The following is a 22,859-nucleotide window of genomic DNA, read 5'->3' on the forward strand; positions in this document are numbered from 1 at the left end:
GGTAATTTTTAGTGCCTTATTTTATATTCTTTTCAAATCATATACTTCTTTATTTTGGCAAACTTTTCTTTCCAGAGATGAGGGTTTAACTACTGGAAGTATTTATTCTACACCTAAAGTAATGATAAAAAGTCTCAATAATATAAAATGTGATTGATTGTTCATCCTTGCTCATGGCATTATATGTGAGCTGCTTTTGAATGAGATTCCCTGTGCATACACATTTGCTAAAACCGATCAATTATATTCTGAGTACCACTGGGAGAGAAATCACTTCCTCTCCTGGTAAGTGCTAAGCAAAAGAAAAAAGTTTTCTGAAGTTAACAGTATAGGGTTCTTTTGTAGCTACATGTGTGGTGTATGTATGTGTCTAGAAATGCTGTGGGGTGAAATGAGGGGTAGATGGTAATTAATAATGATGGTGACTATACCTGGTGAATAGATAGCAACTCTGTCAATTCCCCGATCCTCTTCTTGCAGTTGTCGTAAAAACACACCAACAGAGTCAGAGATAGGCTTGAGTGTGAACTGACAGCGTTCACGCCGGGATGGTAGCCTCACAGATATCACAGGTAACCCATTTTGATAAACCACTGTAACATCTGAATGAAAAAGACCCACAAACATATGATAATTGGATTTCAATGTAAGTTAAAGTCATATTATTACTATTCTTGCATGGGGGTCTATTATTAGTGTGATTTAAAATGTTTTCAAAGAAGGTTTAAGTACATGCCCTTTAGCTTTAGTTGAAGGTTATTCTGGGAACTGGCTTATAAAAGATCAAATGGATCACACAGCTCATTTTACAGATATGAAAAAACAGGCAAGGAACTGTCTTCTGAGTGGGTCAAGGAGAGGCTTTCTCAAGGATATCAGGTGAAGTTCTAGATATTGGTGAATACAAGCCCTGGTTCCATTTAGCAAGATTTTATTAAGCAGTCAGAGATTGCTGGGCCAGACTTCATAGCCTGTAGGACGTGGCTCTCGGGATCCAGAGCTTTCAAGAAGTACACTAATAAGTGAGACTCTTACTCCAAAACAGTCAATTCATGTATATATAGTACAGTATTATATCCAAGCTGATAAGTGAGAAACAAAAGTGAAATCCTAAGCCCCTCAACTGACTGAATGGACCCCCTCTTGGCCAAGGGGACCCCAGGGTAAACCTTTAAAGCTAAGTTCTCAGCCATGACAGGATGGGAGGTCAGACACAATTCATTATACCCCTTCCTTGCTAGCCACCATTAGGCATTCTTTCCTAAGGGCTTAAGAGAAACTAGCCCTTTCAAAAGACTCCACCACTGGTATCAACCAATTAACTGACCAACACTGCCCCTCTTTTTTGCCTGACAAGAGGCCACCAACCGTGGAGTGGTTCTGGCCAGTCTACTGAGAATGTGCAGTGAGGGTTTTCACACCCTCTGCTTCATCTTTTGATGCCAGAGAGCTGAAAACTCCACCCTCAGATTATGCTGACGCAGCCATTTTTTGTACACAGGACCCATGAAGGGGCATGAAGCTCAGTTGTGCATACACACATTTCTCCTTTCATAAATACGCATGGCCTCTCCTATAGCGTACTGAGTATGTATATTTGGCCACCCTGCTCAGCATGCATTCCTGTTCTTTTTGCCTCTTCCTCAAAGTGTCTGTTTTTGGCTTCTGTCACAGCCTGTCAGAATGGCCACCCTGCAGCCTGCAACCTTTATGAGAAATATAGGTCTCCTTTCCAAATTTATGAACCTAGCCATTCTTCAGTTGTCATAAGTTAGCATTCTATCAAAAACAATTCATGTTCTCTTGAATGTCTTCATGAGCTTGGCTAGACAGAACCAAAACTCAGAGTTTAAGATTTTATAACAAAATGTTATGAAGGGAAAATTTATTATGAACTATTAATTGAAGGGATCTTCTACAAAAGTATAGCATAGAATGCCTATTTCCTTATTTTCTCCCTCAGTATTCTTGATTTGTAGGGTCCCAGTAGAACAACTATCAAAATAACCCTCTTTCAGAATAATTTTCAAATACATTTTTTAAAAAATGCATTTTTAAAGTAAAAAAATTTTTACATAAGCAACTAAGCATTTAAAAAGATGATGTTAGCACTGAGGAAAGAAAACAGGCTTTGGAGTCAAATATGGGACTGAATCTTGGCTCTGTAATTTTGGGCATATTATATAACTTCTCTGAGCCTCACTTTTTTCATATATAAAATGGGCTTTGGCCAGGCATGGTGGCTCATGCCTGTAATCCCAGCACTTTGGGAGGCCGAGGTGGGCAGATCATGAGGTCAAGAGATTGAGACCATCTTGGCCAATGTGGTGAAACCCTGTCTCTACTAAAAATAAAAAAATTAGCTGGGCGTGGTGGTGCACGCTTGTAGTCCCAGTTACTCAGGAGGCTGAGGCAGGAGAATCACTTCAACCCAGGAGGTGGAGGCTGCAGTGAGCCAAGACTGTGACACTGCATTCCAGCCTGGCAACAGAGTGAGACTCTGTCTGAAAAAAAACAAGGGGGTTTAATCCCTAACTCACAGAGCTGTTGTGAGAAATGAGTGAAATACATAAATAATTTAGAACACTTGGCATATTACATGATACATAAATGATAATGTTTCCTTACTAGCTTCTTTGAAGAATCAAAAGTTGACCAGATGTGGCGACATGTGTCTGTAGTACCAGCTACTCAGGAGGCTGAGGCAGGAGGATTGCTTGAGCCAAGGAGTTTGAATCTCCAGTGAGCTATGATTGTGCCACTGCACTCCAGCCTGAGCAACCGAGTGGGACCCCATGTCTAAAACCTATTTTTTTTTTTTTTTTGAGACAGGGTCTTGCTCTATCACCCAGGAGTGCAGTGGCATGATCACAGCTCACTGCAGACTCGAGCTCCCAAGCTCAAGCGATTCTCCTGCCTCAGCCTCCCAAGTTGCTGGGACTATAGGCGTGCACCACCATGCCAGGCTATTTTTTTTTTTTTTTTTTGTAGAGACAGGGTTTCACCATGTTGCCCAGGCTGGTCTTGAACTCCTGAGCTTGAGCAGTGACCCACCTTGGACACCCAAAGTGCTGGGACTAAAGGCATGAGCCACTGTGCCTGGCTTCTAAAAACAGTTTTTAAAAATAAAATAAGAGTCAAAAATTACATTCTGTTATGCTTCTAAGGATTTATATCCCTACTAATCAAAGAGTTTATAGCAAATGTGTGTTAAGATTAATGTTTTGGAAATCCAAAATGCATCAAGCTTTCCACAGTTGTAGTTGTAGACATTTACATCTTATTTCCTTGTCTATTCTAGTAATTTATAAGGCCTACATTACCTACAAAATCTTCACACTAAAATCTTTCATGATTTGAATTTTCAAGAAATAACCCTAATTGAGACATAGTTTATAAATAACAAAATACATTCTTACTTAAAATGGAAATCTGATGAGTTTTTACATAAGAATCAAAATAAAGAACATTTCTATGATTCCCCCAAATTCTCTGATCCCCATCCCAGTTAATCCCTGGGTAACCATTGATCTGATTTTTGTCACCACAGATTATATTAGGTTTTTACAGATTTTTATATAAATAAAATCACGCTATGGTCCCTTTTGTATTTGGCTTCTTTCTCTTGGCATGATTATGAGATTCACCTATGTTGTTATTAGTAGTTCATTAATTAACTAGTTCATTAGTAGTCATTCATTTGTATTACTGAGAAGGGTGTCATTGCATAGACACACCACAACTTGTTTATCTTGTTGATGAACATCTGGGTTGTTTCCAGGTTTTGGCTACTATGAATAAAGCTTTTATGATTATTTGCATACAAGCCTTTGTGTGACATGATTTCATAGTGTATCTTTCCCTATCCTTTTACCTTATCCATGTTTTATTTAAAGTGAGTTTCCTGTAGAAAGCTTATAGTTGGGTCTTGCTATTTTATCCAATCTAACAATCTCTGCCTTTTAATTAAAGTATGTATATTATTTGCATTTAATGTAATTTAAGTATGGCTGAGTATAAGTCTACCATCTTACTACTTATTTTCTATTTGACCCTACTGTTCTTTCTTCTACTTTTCCTCTATTCTTGCCATTTTTTAGATTTACTATCTTTTAATCTCTTTAAAAAGGATTTTTTCATTTAATCACTATTTATTATAATTTAATCTCTATTTTTTTTTTCACTTTTATTTTTTAGAGACATGGTCCTAATCTGTCTCCTAGCCTGGAGTACAGTGGTGTGATCACAGCTCACTGCAGCCTTGATCTCCTGGGCTCAAGTGATCCTCCTACCTCAGGTTTCTGAGTGGCTATAGGCATATGTAACTATGCCTGGATAATTTTTTTTTTGGTGGGGGTAGAGACAGGGTCTCGCTATGTTGCCCAGGCTGACCTTGAACTCCTGGACTCAAGCAATTCTCACACCTCGGCATCCCAAAGTGCTGGGATTACAGGATTGAGCCACAATGTCCAGGCTAATCTCTGCTATTGACTTATTAAATATACCTTATTTTATTTATTTTTATTTTTTTTGAGATAGGGTCTTGCTCTGTTGCCCAGCCTAGAGTGTAGTAGTGTGATCTTGGCTCACTGCAACCTCCACCTCCTGAGTTCTAGCCATTCTCCTGCCTCTACTTCCTGGGTAGCTGGGACTACAGGTACCCATCACCACACCCATACTAATTTTTCTTTAGTAGAGACAGGGTTTCACTATGTTGGCCAGGCTGGTCTCAAACTCCTGACCTCAAATGATCCGCCCGCCTTGGCCTCCCAAAGTGCTGGGATTACGGGGTGAGCCACCACGCCTGGCCCTTATTTTATTTTTTTAAGCATTACTCTAGAGCAAGTATTGCTAAACTTTTTTCTGTAAAGGCTGAGGTATTAAATATTTTAGACTCTGTGGGTCATAAGATCTCGGTTATAACTATAAACTCTGTTACTGTGGTGCAAAAGCAGCCACAGGCAATATGTAAACAAATAGGCATGGCTGTGTTCCAACAAACTTTATTTATAATAAGCAATAGGCTGGCTTTGGCCTGTAGGTCAGGGGGTTGCCAACCCCTAGGCTACAGACTGGTACCATCGAAAAAGCGTCTTGCATGAAACTGGTCCCTGGTGCCAAAAAGGTTGAGGAGCACTGCTGAAGGTCATAGTTTGCTGAATTCTGCTCTATGTTATACATCTTTACCATATCATGGTCAGTCTTCAAATAATATAATATCACTTTAGGTATAGTTTAGAGGACCTTACAACAAATACTTCCATTTCCCCTGCTTGCATTCTTCATGGTATTGTTCTCACATGTTTTTCTACATATATTATAAACTGCACATTATTTTTGTGTGGTTTACCTTTTGATTATCTTTTAAAGAAATTTTGTTTTGCATAGTATAAGAGTTTGTGTATATTCTTATCTTTGTTCCTCTATGTCTTTTTTCCTCTGTCTGCCTTTTTAAAACTTTTACTTTTTAATAAAGACAGGGTCTCATTCCGTTGCCCAGGCTGGAGTTCAGTGGCACCATCATAGCTCACTCAGTCTCAAACTACTGGGCTCACTGGATACTCCCGCCTCAGCCTCCAAAGTAGCTGGGACTACAGGCATGTGCCACCATGCCCAGCTAATTTTTTTTATTTTATTTTTGAGACAGAGTCGCGCTCTGTCACCCAGGCTGGAGTGCAGTGGTGTGATCTTGGCTCACTGTAGCCTTCACCTCCCGAGTTCAAGCGATTCTCCTGCCTCAGCCTCCCCAATAGCTGGGATTACAGGTACACAACATCACACTCAGCAAATTTTTGTATTTTTAGTAGAGATAGGGTTTCACCACGTTGGCCAGGCTGGTCTCGAACTCCTGACCTCAGGGGATCCACCTGCCTCAGCCTCCCAAAGTGCTGGGCCAGCTAATTTTTTTAATTTTAATTTTTAATTTTAATTTTTGTAGAGACAGGGTCTCACTATGTTGCCCAGGCTGGTCTCAAGCAATCCCCCTGCCTCAGCTTCCCAAAATGCTGGGCTCACAGGTGTAAGCCACCATGCCTAGCCCTCTGCCTGCTTTTCAACATTTTCCTTTTATCATTGGTTTTCAACAATTTGACTGTGATGTGCTTTGCTTTTCTTTATGAATGGTTGGGAGTTGTTAGATTTTTTAGATCTGGCTTTCCTCAAATTTGGAAAACTTTTGACCTTTATTCAACTATTCTTTTTTTCTGTCTCCTACCCTTCTGGGATTCCAATTACACTTATGTTAGGCCATGTGATATTGTCTCACAGGTCACTGAGGCTTTCTTCATACATTTCAGGGGCTTTTTTTCCCCCTCTCAGTTTCATTTTGGATAGTTTTAATTGCAATATACTTCAACATCATGGATTTTTTTTCTTCTGCAGTGTCTAATTTCCTGGTATTTCCATCTATATGGTGTTTTCATTTCAGACATATTTTTCACGTCTAGAAGTTGCATTTGTTTTTATATCTTCCATTTCTTTTCACATTATACTTACATTTTTCCTTTTCTCTATGAGCATAAGGATCATATTTATGACAGCTATTTTAACATTCTTGGCTGTTTATTCCATTATCTCTGACATTTCTAGGTCTGTTCATTGACTGAATTTTTGGAAGGCTTATTTTTTGCTTCTTCATATGCCTAATAATTTTTGATCGGTGGTTAGAAATTTTTAATTTTACATTGTTGAGTGCTGGATCTTGTACAGTTAAAATACTTGCATGTTAGTTTGGCCCTTTCAAGACTTCAAAAAATTCTTTTAGGACAGATCTAGAGAATCTTTATTCTAGGACCAATTTGTCCCTACTTCTAAGATATGGTTCTTCTGAGAATGTCTACCAAATGTTCATGTGTTCAAGTGTATCTCTCTACTGTGGCTAGAGGGAAGCAAAATTATTCATTTTATATTACTGGCAATAGTTATTTTCTAGGAAGTTGTTCTAAGCTGGTCTTGTGGTTTAGAATTCAGCCAAAGCCTCACAGGATGCCTATGCAGATTTCCGAGACTCCTCTTTCTCTTCATAGCTCCTTCCTCTGTAAATCTCTGTCTCATAAATTCTAGTTGCCTTGGGATTTACAAACTCTGATCTCTGTTTCTTCATCTTAACTAGATGGCCAAGCTCTGTTTCCCCTCTCTGTGATGCAGTTTAAAGGCTGCCTCAGGCTGTAAACTCAACCAATGCAGGGTTCAACTCATTTGTTCCTCTTATCTCAGGCATCACAGTCCCATGTGCCTGTTGTCCAGTATCTGAAAACAGTTGTTTCAGATATTTTGTCTGGTGTTCTAGTTGTTTATAGCAGGATAGTAATTCCCATAGCAGTTAATACTTCATGGATGTACGATTTGAATTTTTACATAAAAACTAAAAGGCAAAATCAGAAATCCTTATTGCCTTTTTCCTTCCAAAGGAATAGTCTGTTTCCTAAGGAAGAAGAGGTCAAAATAGTAATTTGAATTGAATATATAGCATGTACTATCTAAAGTTTGCAATACCTAAAGATATTTTTAAAATTTGTCATATCCCTTCTTGTTCTAAAATAATCCTTAACAATTAATCTACTGTTTCCTGAAGTCAGAACCACTAACGTGAGAATATTTCTATCTTTTCTATAGGCAGTAATGATGATGAAGTCATTAAGATTAGTGATTAAATTATCCAATTATCCCCTTTCTGTATGTGAAAAAGAGTAACCACAGATCAAGAAGTAGAGAGAGCTGAATTTAAATACGAGATAGAATCTGTGAGTCTGAAATATATTTGGGGGATCTTGAAACTGTCTTTGCAAAAATTATAAAAGTGAGAAAATTATGACAGTGAAAGACACCTAATCTAACCAACTCCATATTTCCTTTAACCTCCAAACTGCCCTTGGTCATTCCTGGGCTTGGGCCTAGCTAGCTTTGGGAGAAATTTAGTTTTTAGTTTAAATAATACGCCTTCCCCCAAAATAAACTGCCTTCACAAAACTAATGAAAGAGCAACAGGTTAGGAAGATGGGAGGAGGCTGAATTCTGCTAAGATATAAGTGGAAGGGATTACCAAGCCATTATTCCAGAGGTCACAAGATTTGCAACTTCCCCACTCCCACTCATGCAGATAACATCACTGTTGTAGAACCTAAGATTAGCCTTTTGAGATGTCCTTTCAGGCTCCTGTGGCCCCCACCCAGAAGAGGACTCAGCACATGAGGACCATTTTCCACACCCCTATGACTGTATCCACAACCAATCAGCAGCACTCATTCCCTTAGCCCCCTGCCCACCAAACTATCCTTGAAGAATCCTGGCCTCCAATTTGGGGAGACTAATTTGAGTAATAAAACTCCAGTCTCCTGTTCAGCCAGCTCTGTGTGAATTAAACTCTTTCTCTATTTCAATTCTCCTCTCTTGACAAATTGGTTCTATCTAGGCAGTGGGCACAGAGAAGCTGTTGGGCAGTTACAAATGCACTAAAACATCAGTTTCACAGGTAAATGCTTAGGGGTTACTGTTTTAAAATAACTGAGACAAAGTCAACAGAGAATATGGAGGTCTTTCATACCCAATTTAACTTTTTCCTTTAAAGAGCATGATGCTTTTTTCAAGGGAATGAAATAAGAAAGCTTTTGAGAAACTCTACAAGGAATAATGCAATTCAGAGCTGACAAGCCTTTATTATACTGCTTTTGAAATCCCAAGGCCTGCTTCTTTCCTACACAGTAGATTGTAATGTCAACGTTAGATTTCTTAGTTTGCAACTCAGGAATAACAATTGCCAAGGTTCCTCAAGTTTCACAATATAAACAATAAACAGCTGGCTGTAGTGAAGTCACAATGGGTATTCATAAGCTAATGACAGTTGTCAGCTACTATTATCTAGAGACAAAATATTCTTTTAAAGTATAAATTGCATCAAGTGGCTGTTTGGTTGGATTTTTTTATCTTTTGTTTTGATTTCCATATGAATAAAATAAGAAATAATATAAGTATGTTCCAGAGCAGTGTGCTTCAAAAAAAGCCTAGAAATTGTGGAGCATTCAACATGAATACTTAGAGCTAGAACATGATAACAGATTTAGGCATAAAAACAAAAAGCTGTGGAATTGTGCAGACTCAGAAGAGTAGCGCAGGAACTACAAACAATTGCATTTGAAGAAGGAATACATATTTTAAAAATGGCTTTGAGGCATCAGGAGTTGAAAAAAGTCATAAAATACAAATGTTTATTATTTTGTAAAATATTTTTAAAATGCTTGTAAAATATATAGTATGAAGTTTGGCTGGTGTTCAAAATAATGAGTAAAATCTCCACTAAAATATATCACCTGTATATATCTTGAGGGCTTATTATGAAAGGGAACTGGTACACAAGGAAGCACATGTTGGGGTTTTTCTGCAAAGCTACTTGAAGTAGAACTATATAGGATGGATGATTTCAGGGGCTTATGATCTTAACATTGTCGATTTCCTCCCCATTTTCTGTAATATTCTGCATCGTAAGCGTGAGATATAATCATAGAATTTCAGTGTTGGAAGGCGAGAGAGATCATGCAAACTAACATCCTTCTTTTGCAGCTAAGAATAATAGAGTCTAGTAACGTTAGATAATATTCCTCAGCCAAGCACGGTGGCTCATGCCTGTAATCCTAGCACTTTGGGAGGCCGAGGCGGGTGGATCACCTGAGGTCAGGAGTTCGAGACCAGTCTGGCCAACATGGTGAAACTCCATCTCTACTAAAAATACAAAAAATTAGCCGGGTGTAGTGACAGACACCTGTAATCCTAGCTACTCAGGCACCCAAGGCAGAAGAATTACTTGAACCCAGGAGGCGGAGGGTGCAGTGAGCTGAGATCGTGCCACTGCACTCCAGCCTGGGCAACAAGAGCAAAATTCTGTCTAAAAAAAAAAAAAAAAAAGAAAAAAAGAAAAAGATAATACTGCTAAGGTCACAATTCAATCCAATTTGGATCTCATCATTTGACTAAGAAATCCTCTTCTAGGTCACACATGACATTAGGTTGCTAAATTCAGTAGAAATTTTAGCTCTTAACTTGCTTGTTTTAGCAGCATCTAATGATGTTAACGACTCCCTCCCTTTGTAAAAAGTTTCCCCACCGGCTTCTATGATGCTTCTAGCTTTTCTTTCTGTCTAGACCTTCTAATTTCCCCTCATAAGCTATTCTTCCTCTATTCATCCCTTAAAAGTTTCTAAGTGCTTTGTCCTAGGCCTCTGTGCTTCTCAATTCACATACTCTCTAGGCAACCTCACGTCCTCCCACAGTCTCATGTAAATGCTGATGATATCCCAAGCCTATATTCAATTGTCTGCTAGAAATTGGGTCTCCCACAGCCATAACTGAAACTCAAAAGTCCTAAAAGTGAATCCATCTTCCCTAACCACCCATAATCTCAACCAATAACACCACCATTATTTTATTTTTGACCAAGCCAGAAAATTACCTGGCATCCTTGACTATTCGCAGAGCCAGAATCTGACATTTCTCATATCTTATCAGTCATCAAGTGCTTTCATTCGATTTTTTTTTTTTTTTTGGAGTCTTGCTCTATCACCCACGCTGGAGTGCAGTGGCGGAATCTCGGCTCACGGCAACCACCACCTCCCAGGCTCAAGCGTTTCTCCTGCCTCAGCCTCCCGAGTAGCTGGGATTACAGGTGCGTGCCACCATGCCCAGCTAATTTTTTGTATTTTTAGTAGAGATGTGGTTTCACTATGTTGGCCAGGCTGGTCTCGAATGCCTGACCTTGTGATCCACCCGTCTTGGCCTCCCAAAGTGCTGGGATTACAGGTGTGAGCCACCAACCCCGGCCCTTTCATTCTATTTTTTAAACAGCTCTAAGCCCTCTGATACTCTCTACACTACCACCATTTTAGTCCAGGCCACCACCATCTCTTTCTTCTATCAGCTACATTGTAATTGGAGTCCTTCATTCTAGCCTTCCTCCAGTTCAATTTTCCACTAAAGCAGGGTGATCTTTTTCCAAATGAAGCCACTATCCTGAAGTTGGTAGTTGGTGTTTACCATTTCCATCCATTTATACACACACACACGCACAGGCAGACACACACACACGCATGCACAAACATACATCTCAATACACAATATTTAGTATTGTGATAGCCAGCCTTCAAGAAGGCTCTCTATAATCCTTGCCTGTAAGTATCTGCTATGGTTTGAATGTCTCCTCCAAAACTTACCTTGAAATTTAATTGCCATGGTGTATATGTGCCACATTTTCTTAATTCAGTCTATCCGGAATACTATGCAGCCATAAAAAATGATGAGTTCATGTCCTTTGTAGGGACATGGATGAAACTGGAAAACATCATTCTCAGTAAACTATCGCAAGGACAAAAAACCAAACACCGCATGTTCTCACTCATAGGTGGGAACTGAACAATAAGAACTCATCGACACAGGAAGGGGAACATCACACTCCGGGGACTGTTGTGGGGTGGGGGGAGGGACAGCATTAGGAGATATACCTAATGCTAAATGACGAGTTAATGGGTGCAGCAAAACAACATGGCACATGGATACATATGTAACAAACCTGCACATTGTGTACATGTACCCTAAAACCTAAAGTATAATAATAATAATAATAAAAAAAGAAAAAAAAAAGAAATTTAATTGCCACTGTAACAGTGTTGAGAGGCAGGACCTTTAAGAGGTGATTGGGTCATGAAGGCTCTGCCCCGTTAACTGGATTTTTGCCATTATCATAGGAGTGGGTTAGTTACTGGGGGAGTGGATTCCTGATAAAACAAAAAGGGTGAGTTCAAGTCAATTTCCCCTCTCTGTCTCCTGTGCACACTTCCTCACCATGTGATGCCTTCTGCCATGTTACAATGCAGCAAGAAGACCCTCACTAGATGGACTCCTCGATCTTGGACTTCCCAGAACTGTAAGCCAAATCAATCTTTTCTTCATAAATTACTCAGTTTGCAATTGATATAGCAGCAAAGAAACGGACTAAGATAGTATAGATGCCTGTTGACTTATGATGAGATTACCTCTGCATAAACCCACTGTAAGTCAAAAAATGCATTTAATACTCCAACAAATCCATCATAAAGTCAAAAAACTATAAGTTGAACCATCAGAAGTCAGGGATTGTCTATATTCATGCCCTGTGTAGTGTCATCCACATTAAATCAGGGCTGGTCTGCAGAACCAATATGATACAGCTGAAGTGATGATGTGTAACTTCCAAGACTATGTCATAATAGACTTTACTTCTGCTTTGGTCTCTTGTACACTTGCTCTAGGGGAAGCCGGTCATCATATCATGAGGACAATCCTGCAGCCCTATGGAGAAGCCCACATGGAGAAGTGGTACCTTCTTGACCAAAAGTAAACTTGTCAACCATGTTAGTGAGTCACCTTAGAATCAGATCTTCTGGCCTCAGTCAAGCCAGATGATTAAGGCCCTGACTGACATGGGGCTGCACCCTCATAAGACTACAAACTGCTCAGCCAAACTATTCCTAAATCCCTAATCCACAGAAACATGAGAGATAATAAAAGATTAGTTTATGCCCCTTTGTTGTAATTTGCTGTACAGTATTAAATAACCAAATATAGTATGACTTTGCATATATTTATATTTTATAGTAATATCCCCTATACATGGAGAATATGTTCTAAGACCCTCAGTGAATACACAAATGCAGATAGTACAGAACCCTATATATAGTATTTTTTTTTCCTACACATACATACCCATGATAAAGTTGAGGAACTACCTATTTCTGGCTTTTGACTGGAGGCTATGCTTCCCAGCCTGTTAGAATGGCCACCCTGTAGGCTGCAACCCTTTATGAGAAATGAAGTTCTCCTTTCCAAATTTATAAACCTTGGAATTTTTCAGCTGACATGACTGGCCTATGAGGATGGGATCTGTGGAGAACCCCAGGTTCCCCCAACATGATCAGAAATCATTATACAGGACAGGTGCAGTGGCTCATGCCTTAAATCCCAGCACTTTGGGAGGCCGAGTCGGGCAGATCACTTGAGGTCAGGAGTTCTAGATCACCCTGGCCAACATGGCGAAACTCCGTCTCTAGTGAAAAAGTGCAAAAAATTAGCTGGGCATGGTGGCGTGTGCCTGTAGTCCCAGTTACTTGGGAGGCTGAGGCAGGAGAATCGCTTGAACCGGGGAGGCGGAAGTTGCAGTGAGCCGTTTGCACCACTGCACTCCAGCCCGGGTGACAGGGTGAGACTTCGTCTCAATAAAAAAGGAAATCAATACACTGACATCTAAAGCTCCGCTGTCTCCCTAACCACACTGGGAGGAAGTTCCCCTGGATCTAAGATCTCTTACTTTTAGGTAGAAGATTTTGGAGGCTTTATTCCTCTCCATTTGGATTATTCCTTTCCACTCCTTCCCTTCATTGCTTCCTGGTCCCTTCCCAGTCCCTATCCTGGTTCCCTCCATTTGGACCCTAAAGGGAACTTTGTTAGCTCTGGCTTTGAGGGATGGGAGGAACCTTCCCAGTCCAGTCAAACATTTTCATTTTCAAAAAAGAAGAAAAAATTTTTTTTAAGTTTAATTTATAAATTAGGCACAATAAGAGATTATCAGAAAGAACTAAGAAAAAAATAGAACAATTAAAACAACATGCCAGCATCACTACTCTTGTACATGGGGGGGTTAGTATTAAGTAAAATAAGGGTTACTTGACCACAAGTGCTGCAGTACTGTAACAGTCAATCCAGTAACTGAAACAGCTACTAAGTGATTAATGGGTGAGTAGCATATAAAGCATAGATATGCTGAACAAAGGGATGATTCACATCCCAGGTGGGATCGAGCAGGATAGCACAAAATTTCATCACACTACTCAGAATAGCTTACAATTTAAAACTTATTAACTGGGCCATGCGCGGTGGCTCACACCTGTAATCTCAGCACTTTGGGAGGCTGATGCAGGCAGATCACTTGAGGTCAGGAGTTTGAGACCAGCCTGGCCAACATGGTAAAACCCTGTCTCTGCTGAAAATACAAATATTAGCTGGGTGTGGTGGCAGGCACCTGTAATCCCAGCTACTCGGGAGACTGAGGCAGAAGAATTGCTTGAACCTGGGAGGCAGAGGTTGCAGTGAGCTGATATTGCACCACTGCACTCCAGCCTGTGACAGAGCAAGACTCTGTCTCAAAAAAAAAAAATTATTTCTGGAATTTTCCATTTAATATTTTCAGACTGCGGTTGCCCGTGGGTAATTGAAACTATGGAAAGTGAAGCCATGGAAAAAGGGGTGGAGGGGAGACTCCTATATATAAAGGATCATGGTATATACAACCCTCTAAAACTTGCCTTTTATGATAATCATTGCTTTGAGGTTTATCAAAGTTGATCATATTTCTGGAAATATTCACTTAAATTCCTACATATAAGGAAGTGGTAAATTTTAAAAAAAGAAAAAAAACTCCTATATAGAATTTCGTTCTATGAATACATTGCTTAACGACAGGGACAAATTCTGAGAAATACATCATTAGGTGATTCTGTCACTGTGTGAACATCATAGATAATATTTACAAAACCTAGAAGGTATAGCCTACTACACACCTAGTAGGTATCTAGGTATTGCTCTTAGGCTACAAACCTGTAAACCATGTTACTGTGCTGAATGCTGTCAGCAACTGTAACACAGTGGTAAGTATTTGTATATCTAAACATTTCTGAACACAGAAAAGGTGCAGTAAAAATACAGTATTATACTCTTTTGGGACCAACATCATATATGTGGCCCATTGTTGACTGAAACGTTGTTATTCAGTATATGCATGACTGTATACCATAATTTGTATATTGAAAAACCAGATTTTCCCCCTATTATAAATAAAAATAAGGCTAAGAGAAAGTAGCACTACTCAATGTTTTTAGTTTCTGATGTAAATTTTTATTTCCTTTTAGAGCCTTGTGTTTCACATTTTACTCCTTAATTCATCTGGAACTTATTTTTGTGATGTAGAGAAGTTGATTGTAATAGCACCATTTATTAAATAGTCTGCCCTTTCTCCTTGGCTTTACAATGCTAATCAATCACATGTCAGATTTCTATATATGCAAGCTTCCTCTAATCTGATCCAACAATCTTTCCTGTACCAATACTTCATTGTTTTGATTATTATAGTTTTAGAAATATGTCTTAATATGTGCTTAGGTACCACATGTCCCCTTGTTTTCCTATTCCAAATTTATCTTAGTTTTTTATATAGCTTTACTCTTTCATGTGAATTTTTAAGTAAGTTGATCAGCTCCTACTGGGGTTTTGATTAGCCTTGCATTGAGTTTATAAATTCATTCTTCATATCTATTAACATGGCATAACTCTGCATTTATTCCTCTTATGTCCTTCAATGAAGTTTATTATTCTCAATAAACGTCTTACATTTTATCTTTACTAGTTTCATGCCTAGATGCTCTCAAGTAATTTAATAATCACTTATATTCCTAAGGATAATTCCAAAAGTCTATATGCTTTTTTGTTAAATTATATGTTAGACAAAATACAAGATTGTCATTTTAATAGAATAAACTAAATATCTATCTACTTTGGTGACAATAAGGAGCTTCCTTATACATTATCACAAAAACACCCTCAGAATATCTATATATATATTTTTTTTTGAGACAGAGTTGCACTCTTGTCACCCAGTGGCATGATCAAGACTCACTGCAGCCTTGACCTCCCAGGTTTAAGAGATCATCCTGCCTCAGCCTCCTGAGTAGCTAGAACTACAGGTATATGTCTCCATGCCCAGCTAATTTTTTGTATTTCTATTTTTTTACATTTTTTTTTGAGATGGAGTCTTGCTTTGTTGCCCAGGCTGGAGTGCAGTGGCACAATCTTGGCTCACTGCAACCTCTGTCTCCCGGGTTCAAGTGATTCTTCTGCCTCAGCCCCCAACTAACTGGAATTACAGGTGCCCACCACCATGCCCAGCTAATTTTTATATTTTTAGTAGAGACGGTGTTTTGCCATGTTGGCCAGGCTAGTCTCGAACTCCTGACCTAAGGTGATCTGCCTGCCTTGGCCCCGCAAAGTACTGAGATTACCGGCATGAGCCACCACACCCAGCCTAATTTTTTGTATTTTTAGTAGAGACGGTTTTACCAAGTTGCCTAGGCTGGTCTCAATCTCCTGAACTCAGGTGATCAACCTGCCTTGGCCTCCCAAAGTGCTAGGATCACAAGCGTGAGCTGCTGCATCTGACAGAATATCTATAATTAATATGTACAAACAAAATGTGTTTGCTTCACAATAATCTCAGAAAAATCTACTTAAATATGTAAAGTAATTAAAATTTTCTTTAAATGTCAAGAGAAGAAAAATGACTGCTTCCACCGAGTTTAACAAGGGGAAAAGACTGTAAGTTAAACATCAAATGCTGGCAAGGATGTGAAGCAACAGGAACTCTCATTCATTACTGTTCGGAATACAAAATAGTACAACCACTTTGGTAGACGGTTTGGTGTTTTCTTACAAAAATAAACATACTGCTACCAACCACAATTCTCTGTATTTACCCAAAGGAGCTGAAAAATGCCCATAGAAAAACTTGCACACAGATGTTTGTAGTAGCTTTATTCATAATTGCCAAAACTTGGAAGCAACCAAGATGTCCTTCAGTAGGCAAGTGGACAAATTGTGGTACACCCAGATAATAGACTATTATTCAGTGCTACAAAGAAATGAGCTATCAAGCCATAAAAAGACATAGAGAAAACTTAAATGTATCTTACTAAGTGAAAGATGTCAATCAGAAAAGGCTACATGCTGTATGATTCCTACTATAAGACATTCTGGAAAAGGCAAAACTATGGAGATAGTAAAAGATTAGTACCTGCCTGCCAGGAGTTAGGGAGAAGGGAGACATGAATAGGTAGAGCACAGAGGATTTTTAGGGCAGTGAAACTCCTCTGTGTGATACTATAATGGTGGATACATGTCATATATACATTTGCCCAAAACCCATAGGATGTAAAACACCAAGCGTGAACCCTAACGAAAATTACAGACTTGGGGTTGTAATGATGTGTCAATGCAGGCTCATCAATTATAACAAATGTACCCCTCTCATGGGAAGATATTAATCATGGGGGAGGGTATGCAAGGATTTGGGGGCAGGGAATATATAGGATATTTCTGTACCCTTCTCTCATTTGGGATGTGAACCGAAAACTGCTCTAAAAAAAGTCTGTTTTTTTAGTATTTTTGGTTAATTAACCTCTTTGAGAATCTGATAAAGCTATGGATGAACTTCTTCCTCAACCCTATTTCCTGAAAAAATCCAAACAGTTTATACATAAAAATTTTAGATATAATTTATAAAATAAATTATTTTATTTACTTATAATTATTTTATAATTATTATTTATTTATAAAATAAATTATTTTATTCCAATGCAATTATTATTGCACTGGAAACTGATTTTCTTCATATTGCCGTATTTTAAAAATAAATGTTTACAAAACCTGAAGGATTATTTCCCTCAGTTTTGAACCAAAATTAATGGCCATTTCCTGGTTTTTAAAAAGAAATAAAATATACAAATTAAACAGAAAACAAATGTTAATTCAAGAGGAAAGAACATGTAAATTACAAGCTGCTATTGTTTGGCTTGACTAAAGAAGTCACATACTGCCCTAGTTTTGGAACATGGTAAATTGAATATTATCTTTGATATCCAAAAGGTTGTGTACTTTCTGTTTTGATGAAAAGTGGTACTGAAAATTCCGAGAAAGGTATATGGTAACAAACAGAATCACAGCTCACTTTGCGAAATGATGCTAGGTTAGGCTTGTGCAAGGAAACTAAGAATTGTCTGAGAATTATTTCATATCACTACTCAATACAATATCAAAAGTGAAAAGATTATAAATCCAAGTTTCAATTGTAAGGTTTTCTGTGTGGAGGTAATCTTTAAGATCTCTGCGGTTCTTCTACATGCCTACAGAGAAACTGACAAAACTTTTCATTCATGACTGGCCTACAGAAATACTTCAAGTAGTAGAAAATTTACATGGTTGTCCATTTCTACAGGACTATAGGACTACAGGTGTGCGCCACCACGCCCAGCTAATTTTTTGTATTTTTAGTAGAGCCGGTTTCACCATGTTGCCTAGGCTGGTCTCAAACTCCTGGCTTTACCTTACTCAGTGCAATAGCTTGGCTAAGAGTTTGTGATTTTTCTGCCAAATCCATAACAACTATAAGGTCTTGAATTAGATTACTCATTCATAAAGCCCCAAATATCCCCAAGTAAATCAAGCTATGATTAAACTCCTCCTGTACTAATCTTTCTTTTCTCTTAAAAAGCAAAACTCCTGCCAAATTTAATCAAGCAAAGGAGAATTTTAAATTTTTATCCTTTTGTTTGATAAAAACCTGTTCTCATGAAATTGATTACTTCTGCGGTAGCAGGCAAAACTTTTAGGCCTAAGAGTCTTCAAAGCCAGTATGTGCCAGTGAAAGAAAAGCAATGCATTATTACAATGGGTGGAGCTGCTTTCTCCTCTGAGGCAGTATAAGTATGCACATTGCTAAGTTTGGAAGATGCACCATCTGTGCAAAGTACTAAGATCTTTATTACAGTCAAAAATTTTTTTGGGGTCAGGCGCAGTGGCTCACGCCTGTAATCCCACAACTTTGGGAGGCCGAGGCAGGTGGATCACCTGAGGTCAGGAGTTTGAGAACAGCCTGGTCAACATGGTGAAACCCCATCTCTAATAAAAATACAAGAATTAGCCAGGCATGGTGGCGGGTGCCTGTAACCCCGGCTACTCGGGAGGCTGAGGCAGGAGAATCACTTGAACCCAGGAGAAGGAGGCTGCAGTGAGCTGATTGCCATTGCACTCCAGCCTGGCGACAAGAGCAAAACTGCATCTCAAAAAAAAAATTTTTTTTTTCTGGTAGTTATTTTGGCAAAGAAATTTAACAGTCTGTCAGAGATGCTGGTAGCCATTAATATTAACAGCCTTTGTAATTTTCACAAGAGACCTGGTATTAGGAATTCTTCTTTAATTGTGTCAACATGCATGTTAACAGACAAAAACTAGGAACTAACTGCTTTGAACAGTATCAGTTATTTTCATCAAGATGCATTCTGGAGGAAAATTAGTTAGTTTCCAATTCCCTCAAAATTCACTTCAAAATATTGGAAAAAATGATGACAATCCTGAAGTGGATCTGAAATCTGACATAAATTTGCTTCTGCTCCAAGCAAAGTAGTTCACTGTCAGCACATAAAGGTCTTTCCAATTTCATGTGGCTTCTTTTCTTGGTAATATAAAAGTCAATCTTGAAGAATCCTTCAAGAAAAGAGTTCTGTGATGAAACATGTTCATCCACATTTTGGTAAAGTTTCAAACTGTAATTACTACTTACAAAAAAAAAATCTGAACTGTTGGATATATTTTTAAAATAAAAAAATATAAGGTGCTTCTGTTTTCACAACTTTGCATTTAAGTTGGTGAGAACTCTGCCACATTAAAATACTTAGGCTCTGTGTGCCCTATAATTTTTGGTGATTAAGTAGCTTCAATGCTTCATTTCTTTTTTGTTGTCAAGTCTTTTTAAAGTTGGAATGAAAGATATATAGTGGTGGGGTATAGTGGTTGGGTATGTATATGCCCTCAATACAATAATGACACAGAATTTCCAACTGTGTACAACAGTTACTAACATGACTTGACAAAAAAGTCATTAATAACATTTGCCCCCTTTCCCTCAAAACTATTTTAAAAACTCTCAAGAAAAACTCTAGACTATATAAAGAACTCTTACAACTCAATAATAAGAAGATAGTCAAATGTTTTTAAAAGGTCCTTTGAATAGACACTTTACTAAATAAAATATCTGAATGGTTAATAAACACATGAAAAGATGTTCAGTATCATTAATTATCAGTGAAATCCAAATTAAAGCCACAATGAAGTAATGTTACACATCCATTAGAGTGTCTATAATCACGATCGATTGTACCAAGGTTGGGGAGGATGTAGGGAGACTGTCACACTGATGTACTGCTGGTGGGAATGTAAAATGGTACAGTCACTTTGGAAAACAGTTTTCAGTTTCTTAAAAAATTAAGCATATACCTACAATATAACCCAACCATTCCATTCATAAGTATCTATCCAAGAAGAATGAAAACATGTCCATACAAAGACTCGCAGGCAAATGTCGGCAGCAGCGTTTTTTTTGTTTGTTTGTTTTTTGTTTTTTTTGAGACGGAGTCTCGCTTTGTCGCCCAGGCTGGAGTGCAGTGACACGATCTCGGCTCACTGCAAGCTCTGTCTCCTGGGTTCACGCCATTCCCCGGCCTCAGCCTCCCGAGTAGTTGGGACTACAGGTGCCTGCCACCATGCCTGGCTAATTTTTTTTTTTTTTTTTTTGTATTTTTAGTAGAGACAGGGTTTTACCATGTTAGCCAGGACGTTCTCGATCTCCTGACCTCATGATCCGCCCACCTCGGCCTCCCAAAGTGCTGGGATTACAGGTGTGAGCCAGCACGCCCGGCCAGCAGCATTATTTTTAATAGTTCAAAATGGAAAACAATCCTAATGTCCCTCATTTGGTGAATGAATAAACAAAATGTGATATTTTCATATACTGGAATACTACCCAGCAATAAAAATAAAGAACTACAAATACATGCTACAACATGGATAAGCCTTGAAAGCATTGTGCTGTGTAAAAGAAGCTAGATGCAAAAGACTACATATTGTATGAGTCCATTTATATGACATTTTTGGAAAAGGTTTAACTACAGAGACAGAAAGCAAATTAGTGGTTACCTGGGGTTGAGGGTGTGAGTGAAGATTAGAACTGGGGAACTTAAAAAAAATATCTTGCTACTCTATCAACTGACAAACAAGCAAGCGGTCCAAAGATGGATTGTTGTGGCCAGCGGTGGCTCACCCCTGTAATCCCAGCACTTTGAGAGACTGAGGTGGGTGGATCACCTGAGGTCAGGAGTTCGAGACCAGCCTGGCCAACATGGTGAAACCCCCTCTCTACTAAAAGTACAAAAATCAGTCGGGCGTGATGGTGCGCGTTTGTAATCCCAGCTGCTAGGGAGGCTGAGGCACGAGAAATGCTTGAACCCGGGAGGCAGAGGTTGCAGTGAGCCGAGACTGAACCACTGCACTCCAGCCTGGGTGATGGAGCAAGACTCCATCTCAAAAAAAAAAAAAAAAAAAAATAGATGGTTTGTTGTGACAGATGTATAATGATGGGTAAATTTTATGGTATGTGAAATATAGCTCAGTAAAGCTTCTTTAAAAAGTAACAGGACAGAAAATAAACAAAAAAAGCTGGAGCATATATCTGGTTCCCAAAACCACTCACAGACCTTAGGTTTAGAATTTATATTATCTATTACTCGGGTTGACTAAACAGATGATTGTTTATTATTAAACAGGAATTTCAGATACTTTCATTATTAAAATTACTTGCCCACAAACAATTTTTGTAGGGAAATCTTTTATCTTTTGTTAAGTACAAGATAAACATAACAACTCTCTAGCAATTCCCTCTCACTCTTTTTTTTTTTTTTGTTAGACAAGGTCTGACTCTGTCGTTCAGGAGAGAGCAGTGCAGTAGCAGGATCATAGCTCACTGTCGCCTTGACTTCCCTCCTCATTGCAGCCTTGACCTCCTGGGCTCAAGCAATCCTCCCACCTCAGCCTCCCAAGTAGCTGGGACTACAGGCACATGCCACCATGCCCAGCTAATTTTTGTATTTTTTAGTAGAGATGAGGTGTATGTTGCCCAGGCTGGTCTTGAACTCCTGAGCTCAAGAGATCCTCCCACCTTGGCCTCCCAAAGTGCTGGGATTACAGGCATGAGCCACCATGCCTGGCCCTAGCAATTCTTAATACAAGGCAAATTGAGTAGGATTACATTTCTGGATAAAGAAATAAAAGCAGCTAGATAAGGCTATTTTTCTTGCTCTTTCTCTAGTTCACCTTTCACACTTTCCCAATAGTTAGAGTGAAGATAGGTCCTGGTCTACACTATTAAAAAGTATCCAGCAGCCAGGCGCGGTGGCTCACACTGGTAATCCCAACACTTTGGTAGGCTGAGATGGGTGGATCACAAGGTCAAGAGATCGAGACCATCCTGGCCAACACAGTGAAACCCTGTCTCTACCAAAAATACAAAAAAAAAAAAAAAAAAAATTAGCTGGGCGTGGTGGTGGGCGCCCAAAGTCCCAGCCACTCGGGAGGCTGAGGCAGGAGAATCACTTGAACCCGGGAGGCGGAAGTTGCAGTAAGCCGAGATTGCGCCACCGCACTCCAGCCTGGTGACAGAGCGAGACTCGGTCTCAAAAAAAAAAAAAAAAAAGTATCAGGCATCTCCTTTCACCCTCAAAAGTGTTCTGAGTTGGATGATAAATTATACAAACTGTCTACAGCAGAATTATCCACATCCTTAACTTCCACTAACATGAAGGGAAACCCCTGGAGGCTTTAAAGACTTCAAGTAAGTATAAACCATATAACCATAAAAATTTTACTATTAGTCATTTTACAGTTGAGGATCTGGGGCACAGAGAAATTAAAATGAGATGTCCAAGACCATGTGTTTTAGATTTGAGGTCTTTAACACTACCACAACCACTCCTTACAGAATACATTTTTCTGTTGGAGGTGTTAACTATTACTATCTACATTAGACGAATGAGGAAACAGGCTTTGACTTATTACTTACCGGGGATTATAAGAAGGTTAAGTGGTAGAACTGGGATATAAACCTAGGTCTGCTTGTCTCCAAAGCTTGTACTCTAAACCTTTAAGCAGATTGCCTCTCATAAAAGCGAACATGGGTGTGAGTATGA

General features: G+C 38.9%; 1 protein-coding gene across 5 annotated transcripts in view; it reads right to left on the reverse strand.

Moving 5' to 3' along the window:
* The window catches only part of MCU (mitochondrial calcium uniporter), a 198,730-nt gene that overhangs the window by 28,407 nt on the left and 147,464 nt on the right, over window positions 1-22,859 (reverse strand). For all 5 annotated transcript variants that reach the window (XM_055275823.2, XM_063637611.1, XM_063637613.1 and 2 more), the window contains one exon: window positions 432-602. In XM_055275823.2, coding sequence (XP_055131798.1) covers window positions 432-602 — 171 coding nt within the window. The remainder of the gene's footprint in view (window positions 1-431; window positions 603-22,859) is intronic.

Source organism: Symphalangus syndactylus, chromosome 4, assembly GCF_028878055.3.
Source record: "Symphalangus syndactylus isolate Jambi chromosome 4, NHGRI_mSymSyn1-v2.1_pri, whole genome shotgun sequence".
NCBI lineage: Eukaryota > Metazoa > Chordata > Mammalia > Primates > Hylobatidae > Symphalangus > Symphalangus syndactylus.